The 27802-nt window shown below is 38.2% G+C and overlaps 1 protein-coding gene across 2 annotated transcripts in view; it reads left to right on the forward strand.

Moving 5' to 3' along the window:
- CNTNAP2 (contactin associated protein 2) overlaps positions 1-27802 on the forward strand; it is a 1135762-nt gene that overhangs the window by 368881 nt on the left and 739079 nt on the right. For both annotated transcript variants that reach the window (XM_068936036.1, XM_068936037.1), the window contains exon 3: positions 12208-12401. In XM_068936036.1, the coding sequence (XP_068792137.1) occupies positions 12208-12401 (194 nt within the window). The remainder of the gene's footprint in view (positions 1-12207; positions 12402-27802) is intronic.

Consider the following 27802-nt stretch of genomic DNA (forward strand, 5'->3'; position numbering starts at 1 on the left):
AGTTATGCAACCATGTGTGTTGACTGGCAGGATTCATCTGCTCCTCTCCAGGCCTTTCCCCTTCCTCAGGAAAACTAAGGAGAAAACCAGCTGGGTCCCCATGCCCTTACCCTCATATCTGCGTAGTTGCTGTTGCTGTGCTTGCAGTCCCTCCTAGCAGTATCCCTGGTGCACACATGCATGAGCATGCATGGGCTTCTCTGCAACATCCTGGCTCTGACTGCCAGGTAAGCAGCAAATTTCCCAAGACGTCAAATCCTGTTGATGGATGGTTGCCTCTGTCTCCTGCAAGAGAGGCTCGTCAGTAATTCTGTTCTCCTTTTTGTCTTCATCTGGACACTTGGCAGAGGCTTAACAGGCTGTGACACCTCTTCTGAGAGGAGATCATATTGTCTCCTGTTTTCAGGGCACTATGCCCATAACTGCAGGACAAGAAGTGGCAAAGGAGCCTTAGCTGTGTTACCAAAAGTGATGAGTTTCCAGCTTCCCCCACCTTGGGAGTTGCCATCCGCTGCTCCTTTGATCATGGTCTCTAGCTGTCCGTCCTTCCTTGCAACGTAGGGCTTAGGCTGTCAGCTCCAAGGCATCACTGCAAAGACCCTGCCGATCTCCTGCATGTGCTCCCTGATTGCCCATGGCCTGTGCGCCGCCTCTTTTATGAGGCTGACTTAGAATTGCCAAGTCAGAGGCTAAAACTTTGATGTAAGATTCCTTAAGACTCAGAATTAACAGCAGATATTTTTCGTCCTTCATTCTTTCCAAAAAATTACATTTAAAATGATATCCTGACCCTAACACATATAATTGGTATATCATACTTTCTATTCTTAAGCCATGTGTCTTTGCCTGTTTAAGATCTTTTTATAGTGTAATAATCATAGGATTCAGTTTTTATAGAAATGGTGATTTTTTGCAAAAGTGGTTTGTGCTTTAGAAGACCACAGCGCATGCGTGTTTACTGGGTTTACACCATGAGGAATGCTCCCACTGTTTCAGCTACAGTCTTCAATAAGAATGGTATCAATGTAGCTGAAAGCAGAGAATAAGGAGCAGCTTTGTGTGTTAGTGGGTAAAAATGAATTGAGGGACCATGAATGTTATGGAAATGTCATACAGTCATACTGTTATACGGTTACGTGGATGTCACTGGACATTTTCTCTCTTGAGCTGCAATAGCATTCTCTGTTTCCGTGTGACCTCAGCAAGTGGAAGTTACCTTGAAGTTTGTTATGAAGATTTGCTTATTCTAGTATACAGCAAAAATCAAGAGAGAAGATTGTAGTCTCTATAAGGACGTATTGCTTTGGGTAACCCATGTGTAGCTGAGTAGGAGAAATTTTTAGTGTAACAGTATTTTTCATAAAGTCTCAAAATACTGTTTATTTTCACAGCCCTCCATGTGAGGTGAAAGATAGTTATTGTGAGTTAAAGGCAAACTAAAGTATGTAAAACTCTCTTTATTCTCCCTTAGGTCTTCTGTCAAGTTAGATGGTTTCTGTCTTGCTTTGTAGGGAGTATTCTTATCTCTCAGCTATTGCTCTGTAAAGACAGTTAGTTTTGTTTTGTTTTGTTTTTTGTTTTTTTGTTTGTTTTTGGAGGGAGGGTGTGCACATTGGGTTAGTCTGGACATGCAAATGGGAATTCGTCTTGTTTTTCTTCTCAGCAGGATTATGTCTAGTAGTCTTAACTGACAGTATATAAAAAATGCATTCAGAACAAATCAACCATTGTTTCAATCTGCAGCCTGAGCACTTTAATCAGAGCGTGGAAATTGTGCACAAAGATTAATTTCAAATAGTGGGGCTCGTCATCCTGGGAGTCGTAAGGGGCCGATGGAGACAAGAGGAGTGGGGAGGACTGAAGGTACCTGAAGTTAAACTCTCCTTTGAATCTTCCACCCAAAGACTAAACTTCCTAAGTTAAAGATAGCATTTCTGAATTCTCTTACCTCTTGTAAAATTTAAAGAATAGTGGTTGGAGTGTGGTTTGTTGTTTGTTTGTTTGTTTTTAATTTATTATACTTTAAATTTTGAAACTCTATCCTGCATTAACTTTGCGGTCTCACTAGAGAACTTCATTCCCTGGTTAGCTTGAAGATGTATTGGATTAATTAACATTTGATGTTATTGATAAGAGCAGTGTTATCTTTATTAGTATTGTGCCTTTTAACTTTTTTGCAGGTTTTTTTCCCCAGGTACGTTCTCATGTGATCATAACGATTTTGTATATGGTGCTGTTTTGGCTCTAAGGAGTAAAAATGCCTTAGGGAATAGTCAGTATTTGTTAGAAGTTTCCCATAGACTTCAGACAAGTCATTGTCCAAAAACAGTGCGTTCTGCCGTCCTGTAGTCCTATCTTAAAACGAACATATTAATTTGCAAATTAAAAAATAAAATTTTCCACCTATTCTGTTGCAACTCTGTATATGGTATTGATAAATATTTTGCTATTGCCAAAACAGAAAGCATAATTTAATCTTCAAAATGCGGTGCGGAGTAATTTTTGAGTAAAATTTATTTTCCTAATGGAGGGAGCATAGGCATCTGGGCTTTGCTAAAGGCAGAAAAACGTGCAGAAATCAGCTGTATACTTGATTTCAAGAGTCATCTCACAAGTCACTGTACTATGCTTCTGCCTGTTGGAGGAAAAATAGAAGCAGGAAGCACATTTACTAAGGGAGATTAAACAATGTCGGTACCTTTTATGACACTGAACATACCAGAATATTGTAATCTTGCTAGCAAGTTACAATCTCACCAGAAATATTTGGGACTATTAACTAATCCATGGTGCAGGTAAGGGAAAAAAAACTTGGTTCTGTTTTACAGTATTGCTAGCTATATAGCTGCACCAGCTGTAGTGCAATGACAGCACAAATAAGAAAATAGTATAGCTCCCTCTAGCTGTTAATTTTCTAGCCAATTTGTCTACAGAAAAGATTCAGGAGGGAGTGTGTGCGTTTTGTTTTTTTTTTTTTTAAGTATTCAGAAACATTCGGTAGAGAAGACTTTTTTTTTTCCCCCAATCAGTTTTGTTTCGAAAAAGGGAAAACACTTTACAAGAATTTATTGGCTTCACTTACATTTCCTTTGGGAAGTTATCAAAATGTATCCTTGTGATTTTAGCACTCTTTATTGCTCGAGAAGGAGGGAATAAGGTAGTCGGAAAAATATTTCGGACTGCTTTGTTAACAGTTCTGAATTTTGAGAAGTCATCATGGTTTGGGTTCAAACCAGATTCCGTGAAATCCCTATAAAACTGGAATTCAAGTCAGAAATCTTGAGCAGAGGGGAAACACTTTTACACGGAGGAAAAGTTGGTTTGAATCGGATAGGAAAATCGAGGGAATGTCTTCAACCTGAGCATGCTTCTGGGTATTCTTGTATTGCAGACCCTAAAAGAAGAAGATGAAAAAAAGTAAAACAAAACTGACAGAAATGTATAAAGAGAGAAAGAGAAGAAAAGTGAACATCACTTACGTTCTGTGGCGATCCAGAGGCTGAGCCCAAGCGAGCCTTATGAATATTGATAGCAACAGGAAAAGTTGATACCTCGTTGGCAATAATCAAGGGAACTGGAATTCAAAACTGCTATATTTAACAGCAGGAGCTAGGCAGTTATTTTCTTTTGTACTTCCCGGGCTCAGAGTCTTTCAGGGCACTGAACATCAGGAGCAGAGCATTGCAAGGGAGAATTTGCTGATATGAGAGAAGTTGACTGGGGGAAACAGAGACGAAGATACTCGAAGTAACAAAAGTCAAATAGTGAAGAAGTAATGAGTGTAATGAAGCAATTTTGTAACTCTTGTTTTTGTTAACAGTGAGCGTTTCAAGATAACATTGTTTGCACGTTACTGGAGCACTGATGTACACCAAAAACTCAGTGGGAGAAACTCTGTGCGCTCCAGGAGCTCACTCAGCAGGTCTCTGCAAGACGTTGAGGCTCAGTTTTGGTATCTTTGATTGCTTGTCAGAGAGAGATGTCTAAGAGTGAGTTATGGCATTTAATCATGGTACATGTATAGTCATTTGAGGGAAAAAATTATCGAGATGGGTCAGAATATTATAATTTAACTTGCATAAATTTGTCTTTGCCTTCCGTCACTTTGTGGATTGCACTAGTGGGAATAGGGCCACTTAAGTGACTGAAGTGTTTAGACATCTAACTCCTGTTGGAATTAGTATGGATCAGGTGAAGAAATACCTTAATAGATTTGTCTGACTGTTGTCACTATTCGGGACAGATCACAACCGTTGCAAGGGACTCCCCAGTGTGGGCCGTAGTAATGAGCAGATGACGCTGAGGTTTGCATCTGGATTCGAAAGTGCTGCAAATGTGGTTCCGTCAAAGTCTATAAAACTTCACTATTCACCAGCCGATGATCTGCCCCCAAGTAAAATCCTGGGTAATAATCTGCTAATCAGAGCTCAGTTGCTCAGTCAGGACGCTACAGAGCCAGTATCTGCTGTTCACTAGATATAGACTTGGCTAGTTCTTGCAAGGAGTATGACCAGAGGTGTTGGGCAAACCCTGGCACTGCGATGCATAAACATGCGATGAAAGATTTGTGCCCTATTGCTTGAAGACAGGATGTAAGGAAAGGGAGGGGTCTACACTTTCTTCCCTGTGTCTTGTATGCCACTGTGGTTGTTTAGTGTGCAAGCGGTTTGCATGCCAGGGTGCAGTGATCCATTGCCTTGCCTCAACTTTCTCTCTGGAAAACAAGAAAACACCTCATGGAGAAGAAGCCGCTTGATGCCTTGAATACAGATGATGTGCACAGAACACTTAAATCTCTTCCCAGTTTTGTTTAAGATCCCATTAGGATGCAGTTGTGAATGCGCTGCTTTTTGCATATGTAATTAGAAAGCAGAACAGATGGGAAAGGCATAGTTTAAAGTGATGTGTTCATTAAAATAACCAAAGCTGCTAAGTGTTTGTTCCCCAACAGCAGATTCAGGATATGAGACTCCTCAGGCTTAGGATTTTTTCCTCTGTTTTGAGATCGACAAATGTGAGTGACAACTATGAGATCTCTTTTGCAATGATTTTATTGTTAGATGTGACTGCTGTTCCTTAGGGCGGATTGATTGCTCATTCCCTCATACAGGGTTTGTGCTCAGTTAAGATATATTGAGAAGCAGTGAGTATTAAGAAGCAGACACTATATCAAGGGATTTATTTTAATTGCATTTACTGTAAGAAAGATCTGTTGGGAGTTCAAAAAAAATATAGTGATGTTAATTTTTTTTTAAAAAAGATCTGTATGGACAATATCCAAATAACTAATGTAATCCCTTGGGTTATTTCCAGTCTTAACTTTCAATTTTTTTAATTAAAATGAATCAACTTTAAGAAATATAATTTAGGATTCTTTTCCAATTACCTACTTTTCTTTTTCTTAGTGGATGGAAGTCTTTTTGAATTAGTCCACCAATGTCTAAAAATATTTACTAAACAGCTTGGCCTTTCTTCTCTCTCTCACCTGCTTCCCCGAAGCCCAACCTGTGCCCCCCCCCCCCCAAAAAAAAAAAAAAAGGAATTTTAAGAAAGTTTAAGAAAATGAAAAGTATACCTTATCAGAAAGTATCAGTCATGCTAAAGGAAAACACTGATAAGCGCCGCTAGAAATCAGTAGAAGCGTTCCTGTTGACAATTAATGGAGTTTGGACAGGCTGGTGTCCTGCTTCAGCCTTTCGGACGCCAAGGGCAACACAAGTACTGACCTCTGTAGACTTAAACTTTCAGCTGCTTTAATGGAAGACTAATTTGAAGATTTATTATTGGATCTGTCCAATCACCTGTTGTTCCTGCAAAATGACATTTATCAGAAGTATTTTTTTAATAGGGAACTTAGAGTTTTAAGGCTTACTGGAGCCCAGCTCTTGCTCTATCTCTGGAAAGCTGCTATTGCAACCTATGATGAGTTTGTCAAGTTAGATCCAAACTTTGGCCTATTTTTAATGAATGTGGCCTAATTTGGGGTACACGTCTGATAATGAATTCTAGAGAGGAAGAAATATAGTCGTCATTTCTGTCCTCTTCTTTCTTTTTCTTGATATTTAACTTTTACAAGATAAACACAGGTAATTTAAAATAGAGGGTGATTATAATCATGCTGCTGCTGTCTCAGCATTTGCTGCCCTCTCAGTATCAGCCTTTGCTTCTTCTGGAGCAAAGTGTTCATAATTCGACCACCATCAGCTTCGTCCATGGCCTTGTCTGTAATTGCATCAGTGTTGTCATATGCTGGAAAGAAGAGCTTTTCAAACATGCAGAAGCAAGTCCCTACCCTTAAGCTAGGGATTGGATTAAAAATCCAAATTTACCTAGGCGAGCAGATGGATACAAGAAATATAGCAGTGCATGTTATCTATGGTAAGGAGATCATAAACATCTATCTGTGCTGGTATCAGGAAATGATTGTTTCCATTAGCAGTGGAGCCCTACGTAAGGATTTGTGTGTTTGTTAGAGCACTCTGCCTAGTACAGGGTAAAAAAGATTCCTGCGGCAAGCAGCAGGAAATGTAAGATGTTTAATTGTGCAAGACTTGGATATGTATATAATTTTTCTTGGTGTGGCTGGGCCCACTCACTGCTGTAATGCTATTTGCTGTGTATAAAGTTAAATGTGTTTAAAAAAATAGTAATAATTTCAGCTTTCTACTGACCAGTATCTTTAAAGATAAAATGGATAAACAGGAAAAGATGAGCCAAAAATGGAAACCACTACTGATGTGCATGTTTCCAAAATCTTACTTAAATATAATGTACACCAGCAATGCAAGTAGATTTTATGCAGTTTAGAAGTCTTTGGGTCTTGAATATTAAAGCTTTCTAGGGTACTGTAGCAAATGACTGCCTGCATTTTCTCTGAAGTGCAGTGAATGAATGATCTCAGAATTTCAAAGTTGTCCTCTTTTTTTCTTAGTTTATCTTTTATGTAGAGGAGTAACAAGCAATGTCTTGGAAACTAGAAAGGTATCAAACAATATTGATTTTATGCTATTGCAGTGACCTAGAAAGTGTTATTTCTCATTGAAAAATTGGTTTGTGTTTTTCCCATACAAATAAGCAGAATCAAACTCTGAGACTGTTCCTGCTTATTTATACATAATTATTAAAAAGGCATATCCTTGACATCCTTACTGAAAGGCTGTAGAAGTTTTCTGAGATTACAGAAAAGTAAACCCTTGACTTATGACTACCACAAATCCTAAATCTTTTTATATGTGGTTGTTATTTGTTTTCTGATGTAATTTCTGAGTAAGAGTCTGGTCCTTCTTCCATTGATGTCATTGAAATCTTTTATTATTGATTTGAATAAGAGTAGAAAACTAGACTTACTGCAATGCTGGTATTTTATATTGTGATTTGAAGTAGGGAATGATGAAGAAGTGTGACTAAAACAAGGATTGATTCTTCTAGTGGAAATTAATCTTTCTGGTTTCAACCATGAATGAAGATGAAAGTGCCAAAATAGCACACTACAAATTCTAACCAAAATGGATCAGACTGAGTGTTTCAAAAATCTTCAGTGTGTCTCTCATAGATCTGGAGGCTCAGTTGCATTTAATAGTTAAGAAGAAAATCTGAAATCTGTAAGACTGCCCCAATTTTGATATTACTGAAATGTATCATGGAGGCATTATGAGAAAGTAAGGCCAACTCATCTTGTAGACTTCCTTAGTGTGCAGTAAATGGGAAGTAGCTCACTCAACTTTGAATAGGAAGCTGAAATGCATAATTTATTAAATGAGGAAGTTATATATGGTGTTAGTCAGGACATTTTGCAAAAACAGACCCACATTAACTTGAATTCTTTATTCTTAGAGCTATATATTTAAAGAGAGGTTGTTTTTCCATATTGTTTTCAGTCCCACGCAGTGAACCTGTAGAAGAAAATCCAATAAAAACATGAAAGCCATTGAGGTTTCCATAATTAAAAAATTTAAATTTGGGAACTTCAAGTCTTGTTGTAATGATGTTAAGATTTTATTTTATTTATTTATTTTTTTTTTGCAATTTAATTTTATACATCTTCTGGATAACTCTTCATTTTTGGAGGGGGAAAAAAAAACTCATTGTGTGGTCAGTCTGCAGTAGGAGCACATCAAATGACTTCCTGCAGCTTGTTTTGAAAGTAAGGTTTAACGCATAGCCTTCTCCTTTCATCGGTGGCATGCTCTGGGTGATTTTGCTGCTTCAGATTCTTAGGTTTTTCCTGTACAGGAAAGTTTCTTGGATGCACAAAGACATATGGGCAACTATGTTCAATGTTGACTTTACTACTGCTGAACTTACAGTTCTCTTACATTTATTGTCAAAGGGCCACATATAGTCACTCTTTCCCAAGTTGAAATTGGTTACCCTTCTTTGTGGTATAGTGTAAATAAAAGTATTCAGTGACTGTCTTGGTTAATGTCATTGAGCTAATTCTTTTAGCCATTGAGTGGGTGAATGTGTTTAATCACATCCAATTTTAGAATAGAATAAAAATAGAATTTTTAGAATAGAATATTTAGACTAGAATAAAAATAAAAGTAGGAAGGAAGTACTCTCTGCAATTTTACTTATGGCAGCTTTGCTACCAAAATATGCTCATTACCTCTTAAATGAAAGTGAGCTATGCATCATATGCCTATGTCTAATCTCTTTTAATTTCTTTGTAGTTCTGATGTCTTTCTAATCGTTTTTAACTCGGATTGGTTTCATAGCATAGGATATATTTTGTGGCCTTTTGCATTAAAGGAAGTACATGAAGTAAAACTGAATAGCATATCATAAAACATACATCCAGTATCTTTTTTTCTGCCACAATAAAAAAATAGGAAGAATGCATATCATAAGATGAAGAACATAACTAGTAAGCATTAAAAATAAATAATTTCCACCAAGGTGTGAAGAATAACACTGTGAATGGCATTTATTCAGCAAGTTTAATTTACCATTGCAGCTTCTTCAGTAGAAAGCAATACTCACTGCAAAGTACTAAAATGTTGGCCATTTTGCTTATTTCTTAAAGTAATTCATTATTCTGCCATAATACATAGGCTATAAAAGTAAGCATATTTCCAACATATTGTCATAGAGAGAAAATAAATTTTGATTTCCAAATTTGCCACTCCTTTAGGAAGGGAGACTATGCTAAATATTTTAGTTTGTCAGCAACTCTTCTACTGCCTTTCCGATATGAAGTCATTCCAATGAAGACACTATCCTCGTTCAGCAAAGTATTTAATGATACGCTGAGCTGTAAGCACGTGCACGTTTCTGAGGGTGTGAGATTTTGGTACCTGCTTAGCGTGATTCACATGTTTTGCTAGTTTGCTGAACAGGGGCATGAACGTGCTTAAAATCCTGTAATGAATTCTGGGCTTCTGCAAGGGATCTCACGGGGTGAAAGTTTTATATAATCCAACTTTCTTATGACTTATTCCAGAGTGCATACCTGATAAAAGAAGGAGGATCTTTGTTAATCCTTGAATCGATAGAGGTTACATGTTTTACAAACCCAATGAACAAAGTAATCAGGTCCCCCAAATTACACAGCTTGATGATTCAAACAGTAAGAGGAAACTTTCCATGGCGTCCGCAGCGTGCTTCTGGCGAATGTGTGACATCTGCCCTCCTTTTCAGGCTGATCTCCGTTCCCGTCGCGTGTTGGTCTACTAAGCCCATTTAGCTATAACTGAATGTGTTCGTCCTTCTCTCTTCTGACTTTCACTTTGCTTTTCTGCTGAGACAACTTTTATACAATTATTTATTATTTGGAAAAGGCAAATGTGAAACTGAGATAGAGAATTAGGTCAAGAAACCAACGGGATATTGTCTTTTGCTGCTCTTTGCAACATCGACTAAAAGTCTTATCTCTCACTTGTTAGAAATGAATGTAATTGGTCATAAGGCAATCTGTCTTGCACGCGTGCTTCCCTTTGATATCTTAGGTGTGACGACTGTGTCACACACCTCCAGCTTTTGTCAGGCACGGTATGCAGGATGTTTACCATCTCATCTCAGATTGAGAACAAATAGGAATATTAATCTTAGTTCCTGTTTTTCCAAACTTTTCAGTGGATTTGTAGGTGAATGCTTTCCAAAACCTAGCCACAATTTACAAAGCGCGAGTATGTCTGTCAGTTATAGGAGGCCAAATTTCGACATCAGTAGCATAAATGAACTAAAAGAAGAAACGTGCCATGTTACTGCAGTTTAATTATAACTATGCTTTTTTCCCATAAATGCATATAGCAAAATCTGCTGTTTACCACATATATAAAAAAGTATATGAAACGCAAGAAATATTTTGTTATGGTTCTAGTAGATTATCCTTTTAGAGCAATTGCATTGATCAATGTAGTCAGTTTTGTAATTCCTAACTCTTGAATGCGGACATTATTGGGTCTTACTTTTGCTGGACCCACCAAAGGGCTCTTTTACAGAAGTGGCTCCTTTACAGGGGTAGGACCTCATCATGTGTGTGCCATCAGTCTAAGATAGGCTAATTGGAAGGAAGTTTTAGGATGAGCCGAAAAAGGGGTTTCTCTGCTGGTACCACAAGTATGTGGAGATAATTTCTCCAGTCTCCTGGCACAGTAGACATAAGGAGTTGTTTTCTATATCTTCTATTTTTAAATGACCCACTACCGTTCTTTGAAAAAATAGATTGTTTGAATTTGTGAGTGTGTGGGAATACTTTTCCCTGCAAGTCCTTTTAGTAAGGGTTTTTTAATGTTATTCCATACTCTTAAGTAACCCTCATTATATTGCTGGATATAATTACCCATAGTGCAGGGACAAGTATGCCTATTGTAAATCTTAAAAATTTTACCAGAACAGATGTTGTAAGGTGAATGCTACACATTATTTCCAATGAAAGGCAACCATCTATGACAGCAAATGATCCCATTGATATAACATTTAAATTTCCTATCACCTGTAGCAGATGAATGAGTTTTAGAATGTTCTAAGACTGAGGCAATGCTGCCGCCTAATGCTGCGAGTACATAAGACACAGCATAGCGAAGAGTTTATGGTTTGGAAATCACGCTAGGTTTGTGACGTCAGTTTAAGTCTGAGTGAAATAGAAAGCAATGAAAGCTGGACTGCATAGTCTTCATAAATTCACAGCGTGCCTGACCATCTCTTTGAGTCCAACACAGAAGAAAAGCAAAAAATCCTTGTAGTCACGATAAGTCTTTATAAAGTTTTTGTTTCCTGTGTCTTAATGACCTATATTGATATAAAGAGAATGGTTCTCCAGTGTTTTTTTTAGTATTGAGGGAATTTTTTTTAAATTGTGTCTATTTCCTAAAGTAAGTCATTATGGTAAATACGTGATAATGATGTATATGTCATTATAACAAGCATCTTAGAATTTTTATAGTCCTATGTGGTACCTAGCTACAATTTTCCCCTGGATATTTTTTTTATTTCAGTAAAATAAGAAATTGCATTAATATCTTAACACTGCATTTATCTATGCATCATTGTCCTTGTTTATTAAGAACAGTTCAATGTAGTCTAGTGTTTGAGAATATTGTCAATAGTATTACTTTCAAGTTAATTCCTGTTCCCATAAAGAGCAGTAACACTTTTGTGAGGCACTTTGCAATGTACTCTGTGACAACTTGCACACACAACAGGATCAAAACTGGAGCCAGTCCTACAATACCTGGTCCTTTTTCAGTCCTCTTAGTAAATCTTTTTTCAGGCTGTGCACTATAGTGAAACATAGGGAAGTAGAGGGGTTGCTGTTGTTTCCTCCCTTTTGATCTATGTTATCTCTTTAATGTGAAATGCTATTGAAAAGGCATATGAAATCCAAAGATTGTTATTGATTTGTGCCAGCTGACTCTGACAAAGGATTTCATGGCAAACTGGTCAACCCTTGAAGAATCATAATTTGGCGTAAAGCAATAAACTCTAATTAAGGTATTATAAAGCCATTGATTCGTTAGCAGGCCAGCCCATTAAATCATTATATCATAAAATGGTAAAGGCAACAATGCTAATGCATTTGAAGTCTGTCCTAAAGATGCATTTTTTTTTTTAATGTGCCATCCTATTTCTCTTGTATGTATTCAAATTTTTTGATATTATACTCCTCTCAGCTGGGCTGACTTCCAGTGATTGGCATCTTCGCACCACGTTCACTTCAAAGCGAGGGCCTAAGGCTGAAATCTCTCCTCTGTTCCAACTCGGCAGGTGCAGGAGGTTGGTCTCCATCCGACAGCGACCACTACCAATGGCTCCAGGTGGATTTTGGGAGCAGGAAGCAGCTCAGTGCCATCGCAACGCAAGGCAGATACAGCAGTTCTGACTGGGTCACCCAGTATCGGATGCTGTACAGCGATACCGGGAGGAACTGGAAGCCGTACCACCAGGATGGAAATATCTGGGTAAGTCGCTGCTGTAAGATGGGGGCACGTGCTGTAATGAGGTATTCCTGTCAGTTGACTGACTGTGGTCTTAGATATGGTATGTCTCTCACAACTCTTCAGTGTTGCGTTTATGAGGAAGGAACAGAGCATAGCGCTCGAAACGTAGCAACTCAAGCTGCAATTGCTGTTGGGAGCCCTGTCTATGGATCAACCAAGCCCATTTGGGCAGATGGCAGTTGTCAGAACTTGAGCGATGGCATTATTTTTTGGCTGTTGTTATTCTACAGAGTTCTCTCCTGGTCTGTTTTTCCTTTCTCCACCTCTTCCCTTTGCTGATTGCACGGAGTAAATGTGAGACACGTAGAAAAATAGTTTTGAAAAATCTTCTTTTAGACATAATGTTTCTAAAAGAAATTTTTCTTCTCAGTGTATATAGTGGGGGAACAATCTTATAATGTGTGTGGTGTTTTACATGTTGTTGCTACAGGGATTTTTATGTTATAATAACTTCAGAGAAAATAATACGATTTGGTTTTCTTTCATGCTTTTCATGGACACACTGCTAATTTTATTGATTTCATCAACAACCATTTGTTGATTATTGTAAACAGAATGGAAGGTATTACTTAACATCCTTATCCTCATTGTTGTCCTGCAAAAAAATACTATTGTTCTTCCTGAAATCAGAGAAAATTAATTGGCTGTTATACCTCGTGGGAAAAGTACTGGCAAAGCAGGTGATGAGACTTAACGTCATGCTGTTTCAGATTCACGTTTTTGTCAGGTATTCTTTTTATTGAGGTCTTTTGAAAACTATTAAAATGAACTTCAAATATAGAGCATAAGGTGAATGATTTTGTCTATATAACAGAAATTCAATATGCAGAGTACTACAGCAGTCATTTTTTTATTAGGTTATTGATTTATTGGAAAAGCCTCATCTATGTACTAGATAGGTTTCTGAAAGAGGGAGAAATGAAAGAAGGGAAAAAGCAGCAGTGAAGAGAAAAAATCTATGGAAACAAAAACTTGTGCTTAAACTGGGTGAATATAAAAAGTCTCACTTTCAAGGCCACTTATATGTATATTTTATAGCCCTTAGCGTTTGCATCGTGGTAGATGTAGAAAGGCTTTTTCAGGAACTACAGTTGAGATCTTGAAGAATTTCTCTTGGGGAGCTAGGGAAGAGGGCTATGCAGCTGGTTGAGTGAACGCTATACAAAGCAGCTCGGTTTGGCTGAGGAAAAAACCTGTCCTTAATAACTTGGTAGGAGAATCTTGAAGTAACGCATGATTTGGTTGATTTAGTGGCAGCTGTGACTGTTTCCAAAGCAGCCCACATTTCTGAGGACTTTTCAGGAAGTCTTCATTCTTATACTGGCCCTTAATGTCAAAATACTGAAACCTTCCTGAAAGAATATTCTTAATAAAGAGAGAAATGAATTATTTGGTGAATTTAGGGGAAAAATTGGTCTCTCATCGGCCATTGGTATCATTTGCAAAAAATATGTGGTTAATTACCACACAAATCTGCTACTCATATTCAGAATACTAAATCTCTGGGATGTATTTGGCAAACTGGTTGCTGCAATACTGTTATTTTTCCTGTCCTGCAATTTTAATCTCATTCTAGAAAAGCACTTTAAAATAATGCTACCTTATCCCAGCTTTCCTTTTAAGAATAAAGCTGAGCTACGGGTAATAAAACCAGTCGGGGGCCCTGACTCTGTTACTAACTTCCATAAAACAGCATCGTTTCTGTTGTCAAATGAACCTCTGTTTAATCTTGACAGCACTGTGCTTATGAACTATTAAAAAGTTTCAAATTAAACTTATATAAAATTAGTGGAAAATATAAACAAAACTCAGTCTGACGTGTTCAACAGCTAATTTAGCTTCTTCCCTGCTTGTGACTGAGATGGCAGATGCAATGTATACTTGGATATGCCACTTTTAGAGCTGCTTTAACCCCATGGTATAATTCCTCCTCTTTAGCTGCTGAGGTCCTAGGCGGTGGAGAGGGGGCCTGGGCATGCAGCAATATTGTTGAACTTGTGTAGCAGTATTAGGAAGAGGTTATCTTTCCCCATCGTGAAATGGGACAGTGCAGAGTTTCCCATCTTACCTTCCTTATGCTGTTGCTCTGTACAGGGAATAAAACATTTTTGAGACTGTGAGGGCCGGATCAGACTACATGAGGTGAGTGTCCAGCACTGGAAACTTAAACTCATGAAATCAGATTCTTCCTTGCGGAGATGACTGTGATGAGCTTAGAAATCGCAGATGATTGTGGTGCCCTCAGAAATCCTTTTAAGTAGTATTTGGAGTTTCCCTCCAGGTTTGTACGTGTTAGAATCTTCATCCCCAAGAGAAAGGCAATGCGTGGCCTCTGATTAGAGTGCCTCCTCCATCATCCCTGTGCCCGACTGTCATTGTTTCCTGACAACAGTAAATTTAAAATTAAAGGAGAAAGTGAAGAAAAAGAGGAAAATTGAAGTGCAGAGTTCAGCAATATTTAATACCAAAGCAGTTATGATGTCAAATGGCACAGCCAGAGGACAAAATATGGGAAACGGAAGGAAACGCAAATAAAGTTTGCTAGACCGAGTTAGCGTTAGCAAAGGAGGAATAATTTCCTACAAATATCTAAGTAAGAACAAACCATGATAATCTACATCAAATGTTGAATGGCCCCCTTTTGTAAGCATTAGTCAGGGAGGAGAAAAAGTTCTATAATTACCTCTTAAGAAGGAGAGAAATCAAAAAGCTCTCAGGAAGACCAAGATGGGGAAGTGCTTTGAAGGTGAGTTTAGAGTAAGCTTCCTGTTTCTGTGAAATGGATTTTCTGACCCCACCTCCTCTGGGCTTTTGGATACTTTCAATTTCCATGAATTTTAATAGGATGAGTAAATGTGCCCCCTTTCCATAACATGTCTAGCATCTAGAGAATTTCAATCACCTCTCCTAGCTTCACTCCGGTAGTCTGAGATTCTAATTTTGGTAGATTGTGAGACTTCCCTACATACATCAATCCGCTAAGGTTTTTCATGTCCATCATGTATCTGTGTGTCAGTGTAGATACTCATTTTAGTGTTTGTACCAACACCATCTAGCCTAAAGAATCCATACCTCGTGTGGTTCTACGTGCAATGCTATTCCTCTCTCCTAACCCACATATAGATGTTGTAAGTGCTTCATGTAATGCAAATATGCCCTATAAGTGTAATAAGAAACATTATGAGAACAGTGAGGCTCGAAATACAAGTGCTAGTGGCAGAGCTGCACATCCCTAGGATTTAAACCTTTCCTACAGGAAACTGGAAGCCTCTTAATGAGTTGAAGAGGTCTTCTGATGTGCCATCTTTTGAAATTTGATTATACGAGTAGAAGTCATGATCACCTCTCACCTGTCTCTTTTTTTTTTTTTTTTTTTGTTATTCCTGGGGATATCAAAGTCAGGGGGAGGAAGAAAAAATGGTTACTATAATTCTGAGTAAAACACTGATGGGAAAGGTGGAGTGCATACACCCTGCATGCAACCTCTGAATTACGTTCTGTGATTGATTTCATCTTCAGCATTACTGAACATCAGTGGAGTTGTGAAGATGCAAGTGAAAATAGATTTTTTTTTTTTTAAACAAACTTAGCGTTGGACCAAATTCTTCAGTTGAAAGTAGTTCTGGTGGTGTGGGTTTTCTGTGGCAGTTTTCTCCCCCCGCTCCTTTCCTTTTTCTCTTTATGCCAGAACTGAATGTCAGGATTTCCAGAGTGTCCTCGGATCAGACCAGTGATGACAATCTGATAGTTCACTAGCAGTTTTGGGGAATTTTTTAAGAAGTTTCCACCCTAGATGAGTTCATTTTTAATTAAACATAATGTGTATGCATAACACCTGATATTGTAGTATTTTTATTACTGAAAAGGTATTAGGTGATCGTAGAGCTTTCACTGTGAAGAGTGGTTTTTGCAAAGAAATCTAAATTATCTATTTACCTACCAGCTTTAAAGATGTGCTTTTTTTGTCTCCTGCTGTTCATTTTATTCATTTGTAGGTGAAATAATCAGAAAACTAGTAAGTTAAGTGTAAAATGCACTTTGCATTTCTCTGGGGACTGAGAAGCAACTTACTGTTTGAGAAATGCAGTCTCTTTGTTGATATGCTTCCCCTTGGTATTGAAGGAAGGGGGCTGGGGCAGCGTAGTGGATTTAGCTTGCCCAGGAAAATGAGCTCTCAGCGCTTCAGAGTTTTGCCCCGGTATTGAGTCAAAATTCATTGCGAAAGGAAGCACGAGTGAGCTGGATGACTAACTTTTTCCAAGATGTATGAGCTTTCAGGTGCTTAATACTCCTGGGTGCCTCTGGAAAACAGCAACCATCAGATAGACCCGGAGTAGCATTTAAGGTCTGGATGGGTACAGGGCAATCGTCTGCAGCTCTACCTCGGTGAAGTTCTGCCGGAGCTGCCCGTGCCCTGTTCCTATTCAGCCTGAAATGCTAACTCTGCTTAGAATTTTCAGAGGACAAATCTGGAAGCCTTATCACAGTCCCACTTCCCTTTGCCTGCTCTGCAGAGCAGCGTTCCCAGCTAGCCAAGGACTTGCTGCATGAGCCATGGAATACAAATTGTTTGTGTAGAGCAGCTAAAACTGAAGGGGAATAAATTCTAGCATACGCCCACTCTCATTAAGCTATGCAATAATTACTTGCTTTGCAAAAAATTTCACTGTTCTTCCCCTGAAATCCAACTTTCTTCTCTGATGCTAACCTAGAGCAACACTAATGAAAGTTACCACGTGAGAATGCTTGGGCTTGATGCTTACTGCTGCTCTCCTTTTTTGTGGATGCTCTGTAGCATCTTGAGTGGAAGCTTGTGTCATAGAAAAATTTGCTAGGCTTTTTTTTGCCTTTTGCCTATGTCATTAAATTGTTTTATTAAAGTAATTTAGATGATTATATGACGTTATAACAACTATTGCAATTATGGGAACATTTCAGATATATGAAATGTGATTAGAATCGTCTGTGACTTGCCATTTGTTGTTGCTGGGCTGCTGCTAGAATACCAGACATCATGCAGCCTATTTAAACAGGGCAAAATGGTTTGATATATTAGTCAGCACAAAAGTTTTGACTAGTGTTTATGGCAAGGCTCTGAAGTCTTTGAGGAACATTGTGAATTTACTGTTGTTTTTTATTTAAGGATGCCCTGCTCTACCCTGTCTGGGAAGCTTTTTATGTCTGGTGCCTTGCTGTCTCCATAGCAATGCCTGCAAGGTGGCCAGTGTCATTTTTACTGGCTTGGTTTGGTGTTTGCTCTTAATTCTCAGGGTGTGTTATTACTAGAAATACCCCTTTTAAATTTCAACTTTCCTTCCACATGAAAAATCTCATTTTTCTCTTGGAATCTCCTGTGTGCCTTTCCTTAATTTCATTAGACCTTAGCTTACTAGGTTGCTATATCTCCGAGTCCCTGTCTCCCATGCGTTTATTTTATAAAGATTGCTCCATTCACTTGCAACAGCCAATATCACCTTTATGGCTGTATTGAGTGGATGAAGAGTTGTAGCTCCCACTGAAGTCAATATGGCTCAGCACCTAATGCGTGTTGCTAACCTATAGATTGAGAACCTCTGACTGAAAGAGTATGGATACAGGAAAATAATATTTCTTTTGCTGTAGTGAAGCTAAACTGTCTTATAGATCCAGTGTAACTGTCACTGCTATTATATCTAAAAAAAAATAAAGTGTTGATAGGGTACCTTGAGAAATTCAGGCAGTTTCTGCCAGTGATTTTTTGGAAACCTTATAACAAAGAACTTTATAGATAAATATCAGTGCTATCCTGAAGAAGCCTCTTTGTTATTCTTTCCTCCTCTGTGTAGAATTAGGTAACAGAAACTGCGTAAATTCTTAGCATAGAGAAATACATTTTGGGATATTTTAAAAAAAACTATGGTGAAATATATCCATGTCAAATGCTTTCACAGCAACATTTCATATTTGGTTTAAAATGACAGAGGAGATGATGGCCTTTAAATATTGGAATACCAAGACTGACACCCAATCAGAATAAATGGTCTTGCTAGTTTAATACCCTGGCTTTCCTGAAGACTAAAAATGAATGCTTAGAGGACTCTGTGCATTTTGCATATGAAAATATGCTCTGATTGTAAGACATTGTAGTCATACTTTTAGTTTGTAATTATTGAAATTGCCCATTTTGTGCAGGAATAAAGATCTTTTATTTTTAACAGAAATACAGGTTCATGAGTTTTAAAGGGTCAAGAATGTTTTTATAAAAGAAAGATGAGCTAACATTTTGGAAATGGATTTGATCAGAGTGTTATGATTTCCCACTGCGTACTACTCATCCTCTTTATGAGAGAAAGATAAATTAATTGTATTACGCTATCTCCAGTGGTGCAAGTGTAACTATTTTATCTGTTGCAGAGTACGCAATGGAGGCAGAAGGCAAAATTCCTCTTGGCCTGGTGGCAGACAGTGTCTGAGCACCCGCTGTGTTCCCTATAAGTCAGTAAATAGCACGTGCATTGGAATAACATCTCTTATAGCAGCTTGCACGATAGTCTGCCAGAGCGTTCCCATTCTGAAGGACTGTTCTCTAATCCGTTGTTCTTAGCCTGAGGAGTATATGTCTGTTTATGCTAAACGGTCAAATTTTATACACAGATATCTAAAGTCAGGCACCTAAATCCACTTTTTAGCTCTTATGTGGCTCAGTTTTCAGATACTATAGTGTGTCATCATCCTGCAATGAACACAACGTACTGAGTCCTTAGGCGAGCTCATAGAAGTACCTTGTGTACTTAATCAGCTCAGCAATGAAAATAGCATAAGCACTCTGTCTCAGCTAAGAAACCTTTCCAAGAAGCAGGCTTTGCAGCTCCTGCACAGCACCCGGCACATGCAGCTATGCTGCTGCTAGACCCACACAGGCTGCTGCACTGAGTCTGCAGAGCAGTACTGCTTCCGTTTCCCAGGGTACAGAGCTGACCTGAGCAGATCAAAAGTCTCTGAAAACTCCTAGCATCTTGCTGCTTCTAGGTCTGTACTTGTACAAAAGTCAACCCTCTTCTTAGGCTGCTGAGTGATTAAATTTGCATTACTTTCTTTAAAGCAAAAGGTCAGCACCAAAAATCTGCTCCCTGACACTCCTGCTCTTTTGTTGTTGATAGATATCGATATTTAACTTCCGGTATGTACTGAGTAAAAAGATAATCTAGTATAGTGTAGCCATTCTTTCATTTGATAAGAAAAATGTAATTGAAAATATAAAGGTGTGATTAGAAATAGAAGTTCCTGTGGTCTCCACAGATAAATTAGTCGTGACTGAGATATTTGACATGCCTTAAGGAAAAAAAAAATCCCTTTTTTTTTGTTAAATTAGAAAACGTGGAATTACAAATCATGGGTCTTATCTATTCATTTAGATGTCAGGTTGCGCAGTGTTAAAATACTTCTGTGGTGCATTGGGCACGCTAAATTTTCTGTCCGTAGCTGTTGGTAGCACTGTCCAAATGCTGAACCACCAAGGACCTCATTAGGATTTTTTTCACCATGAAGGTGGTGAAACCCTGGAACAGGTTGCCCAGGGAGGCTGTGAAATCTCCACTGCTGTAGATATTCAGGATGCAGCTGTTCAGGCCTTGGGCAACCTGCTCTAGTTTGCCCTGCTTTGAGCAGGGGGCTGAACTAGGTGACCTGCAGAGGTTCCTTGCAGTCTAAATTATTCTGTGATGCTGCATGGTGTCTGAGGTTTGCCCAAATTGCTACCTGTTGAAATGAAAAGACAAATCAACCTTAATATATTCCGTGCTCCTACCTTCTGTGATGCAGCTGGCTTTCGTTTCTGGCTGCAATTTGAAACTGGCTTAGGTTTCTATAATGAGATGAAGCACAGATATCCCTAGATATTGGGAAAGTTCAGATATTAGTTCTAGCTTTTAAGCAAAATCCGTCTATGCTACTGGTGAAAATTAATCATTGTTCAACATTTTCTTCCTAATCCTGCATTTAAAAATGATTTAGGTTCTGATTCAGTAAAAACCTACACCAATGCCTATCTTCAAATGTCTAAATGGAAGTAATAAGAATATGCAAGTGTTTAAGCATGAATAGATGTGGTCAGAGACCGTGTGAGTGTTGGTACAATACCTGGCACAAGGAGCAGTGGTCTTATTCAAATCCTCTGCAGTAATAAAAATCTTAATGCTTCACTTCTTTGCACCATGATATTGTTTCTGTTATGTGAGTGATAGGTAAGCATAACACAAGAAATGTTATGTTCTTAGTTTTCATATGCTTTGCCCTGGTAAAAATGAAAGGCCGTGTACGAAGCTGTGGTGAGTCACTTTTGGTGCTTATTTGATGACTTTTTGAAAGTTTGATTTTCTTTGTTTGCTAACAAACAAAGAGATGTTTATATCAAGAGAGTGCTTAAAGTGACACAGCTATGGATTGAAAATGTTAAGGTCTCGTAGACTGGAGAGGGTCACAGGGAACACTCCTGTCAGTTCCCGTGAATCTGAGGTGTTTCTCTGTGTTGCTTCTGTTGCCAGTGAGGTCTGGTATGCAGAAGGCATAGGTTGAGAAAGGTGGTCTTGGATTTGCCTCTTGGCTTGTTAGGAGCTCACTTCCCAATGAGGGTGAGCCTAATTACATAGGAGCGAGTAACAGCTGGATCCACAACCACTGACTTCCAAGTAAATTTCTGGGCTTGTGCATTTGAGATGTTTTATTTTTTAGCCTCTGGTTCTCCCTGGAGATGGATGGATACTTGATAGCTGAGGACACTGAGCTCTGTACAGAAAAAAAAAAGTGTGGTAGTGCACCTGCCCTGGGAAACTAACTATTTAAGACCGTTTCCTGCAAATGCCCTGAAAGTGTCTGGCTTCAAAAATCATCACAACTCCTCAGATGCATAGGGCTAAGGTTATGCAGAAGTATTTACTTGCACAAGTCCGTGTGATGCGGAGCTCTCTGGCACTAGAAATTGAGCTCCATACACACTTGGTGAAAATCACTTTCCGTTCTTTTTCCTGGAACTTAAAAATAAATAAATAAATATAAAAAAACACACTTCTTTAGCCATGTATAAGTTTTGATAGGCTTCAGAGCAGAAGTGCGTTTCAAGGGGAAATTTGACAATGCTGCTACTGATGCACTACTTGTCTGTGGCTCTACAGATAACTTCAGCCTGAGGATTCTTACTGCTCATGAAAGGTGTCAGATTAAATTCACATTAAAACATATGAAAAAGCTAGACTCCAACCAAGAAAAATCCCATGCACTGTTTATTATCTTCTCACCTTGGAATTAAAAAAAAATATATATTTTTATATATCTATCTGTCCTCAGACTCCTTAAAATAGAGAAGAGAGTGTGCATAGAGAACATAGTACACAGACTTAGAGAACATAGAGTACGTTATTGGTATCTTGTTCAGAAAGGCAGTCTAATAAAGCCCTGAACTCTAAGCTGGAACTTAATTATTGAGTTCTGCAGAAAGCATGCTTAAGCTAAATATGTACTTAAGGACTTTCCTGATCAGGGTTGTTTTTGTGACCTGAGATTACAATTGTGCTAATCATCACACAGTCTGTACCCTCTGTGGTATTTTATAAAGTAATTTGCACGATATAATTTGCTATAAAGAGCTGCTATTTTATGTATGATCTTTTTTGTTAAATAATTAATGCTTTTAATAAATGTTACATGCATATGCGGCATATGAGTTCATCTTTAATAAAAACAGTTTTTTCTGGTCATGGGAATAAAAGAAAACTATACTGAAGTTTCAGAGTTGTTATACACTAGTGCAAGCGTAATATAAAACTGTTCATATGAGGCGTTATTATGGATTAATACTACTGTATAAACGTAGACATTGTAGAAGAATGTGGGCAAACAGAGGAAACATTACTTCAAGTTCATATTTCCCTTCCCTATAAAGTGTTTATCACACTGCTTTATTCCACATACATAGGTTTAACTAAAATGATGGAATATAAACTTACGAAACTGTAACAGGCCTTGTATTTGAACAGTTGCACGCAAAATTGTTTCATATTGATCTTTTAAAAACCATTTGGCAAACCATTTTTCCTAGCGATATTTGCCCATAGTACAAAATACCATGACAGAGGAGTAAGTCTTGACCACTGTAGCATTAAACACTCAAAAAGGACTAAAACTCTTGGGTTAGCCTTAGCAGAAATTAGTTAAGGTAGAATTTTGACTCTTACAAAATCAGCAATCAAAAAGCACAGTAAAAGAGAGTGAGAGATATTAATCAGTTTCTTATTATATCATGTCTATTCTCTGAAAATGCTAAAAGAAAGTTTAGGCAATAAACTATTATGATCCTGAATGTTGCTATCTGCATATTTTCATGCTTAGGTCATAATCTGTTCTTCAGCTGTTACACCCGAGTGGATTATAGGGGAAAGTGTCATATAAGAATCTAATTTTAGGAAGGAATATAGTTGCTAAAAGAGTAACATAAGAGCTTCTCACCAAATCCAGCCAATCATCTGTATAGTTTACTTTACTGAGTTATTTGCAGGGCGAAGTCTTTTTGAATTTAAAGATATTGAAAGTGAGTGGGGAAAGGAAGAGGAGGAGAAATTCTGTCTGTAACTCATCACTTATTTGACCTCAGTTATTTCATTCTTTTGAAATATTATAGGAGAATGAGATTAGTTTGTGGTGCGTGACTTACTGATGCACATACTATGTATTGCAATATTTAGCCACAGAAGAGTTGAGTTATGAAAGCAGTTGAAGCCAGCTGAGGATAGGTTTAGTCTTTCCTTTGAACTTTTTCTGCTTTATTGGCCCATATCATAGATTTACTGGAAACTGAGCACAGTTTGTTGTATGCTTACTTTTCCTGTTCCCGTCAAGCCAGCCTCCTTAATTCATGACAGATTTTAAAAAAAAGAAAAGCCAGAGAGACAGAAGCAAGGGAGGAAAGGGAGAGCGATGTTGGACAAACACACTCAAGATATGCTGCTTTAAAGCAGCATTTTCAAAGCCATAAAGGGTTTATATTCATAAATCGAGTAACTCCCAATGCTCCCAGAAATAAGGCAAAGCTGCTGACATGACACTGTTGCTAAGTTCCCTTAGCTAAAAGGAGTTCAAATGCGATTGGGAGGGACTGTAACATGGACCTAATGCTTTTGAGACATGAAGATGATGATTGTATTATGCTCAGACTTTCAAAGATACAAAAAGGATGAGGCGGAGGTGCAGCAGCAGAGGTTAGGGACTGAAATACTGTTAATAGTGAAATAGTAAAGCTTTAAGGAGAAAAAAGCCACAGGTCAAGCTTTTTTTCCACTTAGGGGGAGAAAAAGGAAAAACACATCAATGTTGTATCATGTTAACTGAAAAAAAAGACCATAGGAGTTCTGCAGATATCAAATGGGTAAGCATTTACTATGTCCAATATATCAAAATCTGAAAGACGGTTGTTAGCTTAAGGGAGCTGAGGAGGAACTGTCAAACTAAAGTATTTCGTCAGTGGAAGTAAGCCAAGAAAGAGAGAATTCCTGGTGCATGAGAGCAGATGCTAATGACAGTCGCTTGATCTCAACTGTAAGAGCTTTTTGGCACGCCCAGACTGTCCTTGTCAAGTAGAAAAAGTTTAGCTAATAGTAATAAAATAGATCACTGATAAGAGTTCAGTTTTGACCATCTCAATAGGCAACCTATTGATTAGATCTTTTTCCCATATTTTAGTCAAGTGTGTAGCTCTCTGCTGAGTGTTTTTATTACAGCTTTTGGTGTTTAGCATGAAGCTACTGAGAGATACATTAGTTTGAACTGTTTTCAGTTTCATTATTCTACCATTATTTTCAAGGTTATGCTGATAGGAAGCTATTACCTACTGCAGCCTCCACCCCAGGCAGACCCAAAGGTTATTTACTATTTCTCCCAGAGGAATGGATCAGAATAAACTCCTCTAGCTGGTGGTAGCTCCTGTCTAGAGATAATCTGTCACTTCAGGAGAGACTTCCTTTAAGCTGCAAATGCTCCCAAGAGCTCCATAATAAAATATCTCCCTAGACGTGACATGGTGATAAAACACAAAATCCAAGTCTACTGCTTCTCAGGTCTTCTGTATCATGACTTAAACCTACAAAGACTGCCACTAGAAATGCTAGAATTCTGTTTATTTTATAGCTGGATTTGCAAAATAAAGGTGGTCTTTTTTTGTGTAAATCCTAGGAGATCTTGAAGGCTTAAAAAACAATTCAGGGCTTCCTGTCTCTTGTGCACATATCAGACACTCTGGAAGACACCAAAATGTTATGTGGGAAGAACACCTTGGGAGTGAAAGAAGAAATGAAAACATAACCTGCAGGTTCTTAATATCTTTGTCTAATGTGTTAAAAGTGGTGAATTAACATCTATTGTAATCCTGTGATATGACGTGGATAGAAAAAGTTGGACAGGAAGTCCTTTTTATAAAGGAACAGAACTCTCCTCCACCCCCATTAATGCTGTAGCTGTAAAAAATCAGTAAAAGCTGTAAAGTCTAAAATCATTGTGATGAAAAATATTTATAAAAATTATTCTATTGTCAGTCTGTTTTGAAGAATAGAAGGTTTTTTTCTTTGAAATCAGATTAAGCCTCGACCTTATTAATTTCTGAATAATGGATGTAACCATTAGTATAGCCATTTTTCAAGAAAGCCATTTTCTGAGAACTTGCAATCTTGGATAAATAGAAATTGCGTGCTCTAAATATGTATCACGTACATGTACTGTACAAATGCTATGCATGTACAAAAGGTGTAGGGATGCATAAATTACAGGAACATAAAATTTCCATCCTATTAGTAACACTTAAAAATGTACAGTGACATTGGAAGAGTTATTTGAAAGCAAGCAGTGAAAGTTGGGTAGCGTCCTGATAAAGGCAGTGCAAAATAATACCTGCTGCAACATTCTTGTTGCAGAAGAGTGCATCAGTCTAGCAGCATTACATGTTTCACCATAGATTCGCTGCAAGTGTGCAGCCAGTGAACAAACGAAAGCATCCATAAGTAGCGCCCTGCGTTAAGAGAAGAGCATGATTTTCTTTTCCAAACGCTGCCTGACTATAAGCCTCAGCTATCAAAGTAAGGTAACGCTATCAGAGGTCCTCACTGCTTCTTTCTGAATAAAGTATCTACATCATGACCACCTTTCCTTCCTCTAGCTATATTTTCACATCTCTTATTTCTCATTTCTTCCTTCACTGTAAAAAGCAGTATCTTCTAGGTGTAACCGCTCGCTCTGTCGAAGCAGGGCTGTTTCCACTGCCATGGTAGAAACCATCTCCCCTTGAAGCTCCATGGTCTTCTTGCACGCTCCAGAAGCAGGTTCCTATCAATGATGTCTGTCCTTGATCTCTCATTTCTCTTTCCAGCTTCTCTCTAAACTAATTAAGTTGGGTGGTATGTACCTGAGTACAATATAATGGATCAGTTTACTGCTAACATTATTTTCTGATGGCAATTTTCATTTGCCTTCCCTAGTGGCTTTTGGTTTTCTGTCTGCGCTGAAGATGGGCAGAACTTTGCTTTTAATCTGAGCTTTCACAGATGTATTTTTGACTCTTCAGGCGTCTTTATAGATTGCTTCTTCGTTTGCTCTATTCCCTGTGCAAAGGTTAAGTGTATTACAGGTAGCTTTGTCCAAGTGCTTTGGTGTTCCGAGCCTGAACAGGGAAAGGGAGCACTTCGTCTTCCCCCACCCCCCAGCTTTAAACCATAAAAGGATACTTCTAAGTAGGAAAGTTGAAAGTTCTGTTCTTGTGGGGATACTTACTGAAGGTTTCGTAAAAGCCTCTAACTCTTAATTACTCTAAAGTGTGATTGTACAGACTAGGATAAGTAACATGAGATTAGAATGAGTCTCAGGCCTTGAGGCACATAAGAGTCGAGAAGGAATAATCTTCTCTATTATTGTAATGCATAAATGATCTGAAGTAATACTCAAAGGGGTCTTTCCTATAAATTTTAATGTAAAATACTATATTTTTGGCAAATAATGGTATTAAAATGCTGAACCTGATTCACTGTGGAGTATATTTAGCCTGAAAATCTTGTGCTCTGTTTAGAAACCTCCATGTGTGTGGGTTGAAGGGCAGAGCCAAAGTAAGTGTTATAGGCAGGGATTGCTAAATCTTTTTAAAAGAAATAGATTGGCAGGGTCAGTGCCAGGGTCAAGTTGTTGTACAGGGGACTGAAATCTCTCTTACTATGCTGATGTTACACCTGGGTAGACAATGTGCCTTGTCATGGGTGCAAAAGTTTTACTGGTGCTACTTAAGGTTGTTGTTCATTAGCATTCATTGTTGAAGTGCAAAGAGCTATATAACTTTCCTCATACATTTGAAATAAAAACTATTGCACGTTTTAGATGTTTTTAAAAACACACCGGAAATAAAATTTCTTGATGTAGCGCTTGTAAAGATGGACGTCTTGAGTATTTACTGTCACATCAATTGTGGAAAGCTTTGCTGTATCCAAAAAGTAATACTTCTAAAATTTGATATGCAAGAAATTGTGGTTAGTTCTGTCCCTCATTTTGGAAAATGAGGAACATCTCTCTTTCCAAGTTATGCAAGGATTTTTAGTCATGAGGTTTGAGATCTGTAGTTTCAGAGGAGTGCAAACATGAATACTCTCTAACATCGACGTTATATTAGAAATTAGCTTGACAGGAAGAAACTGGCTGTAGTTCTCCAGTGTGACGTTTATCTTCCTCAGCCAGGAAATTATTTCTTTCTTCTTGCAATTTCCTGCATTGCTCACTAAACATCTTCTAGCTTTTGGAAGAAATGAGTCCAGGGGGTTAATAGTCAGCAAGCCATTAGGTGACTGGTTTGTGGCAAGTGTACTGTGGAAAAAATAATATTGTGATGTTAGTTGTAGGCTGTACAGAAATGTCTAGCGCAGAAAGTAAGTTACTCTAGCATGTAACTTTCAGCATGTTTTAGTGCTTGACTTAGCAATCCTCATGCTCTTATAACCTAGCTATAAGCAAAAGTACTGGAGAGAAACTAAGCAGAAGATGGTATCGCTCCTGTTTCTTCTGCCCTCTCTGCTCTTCGTTCCAGATTCAATCTCTGTTGCTCTTGTTCTTCTCTGCGTATCGTTGCCGCCTCCTTTCGCTTTGTGCCTCCCTCTAGCAATTGTATGCAGCTATTGCTTGGTGCACTGTGAGCGGGATGTTATTAGACTTGTCTCAGCTTCTACATTAATGCGTTCACAGAGCTTTTGGATAGCAGCTGCCTATTTCCCCATATCAGGCCACTTATGATCTTTCCCCTGTCATATCCTCTTGCCAGCAAACCTCTGAACAAATTATAACTGCACTGATAACGTTTGCCCAAAATACTA

The sequence above is a fragment of the Struthio camelus genome, chromosome 2, assembly GCF_040807025.1.
Source record: "Struthio camelus isolate bStrCam1 chromosome 2, bStrCam1.hap1, whole genome shotgun sequence".
NCBI classification, from domain to species: Eukaryota; Metazoa; Chordata; class Aves; order Struthioniformes; family Struthionidae; genus Struthio; species Struthio camelus.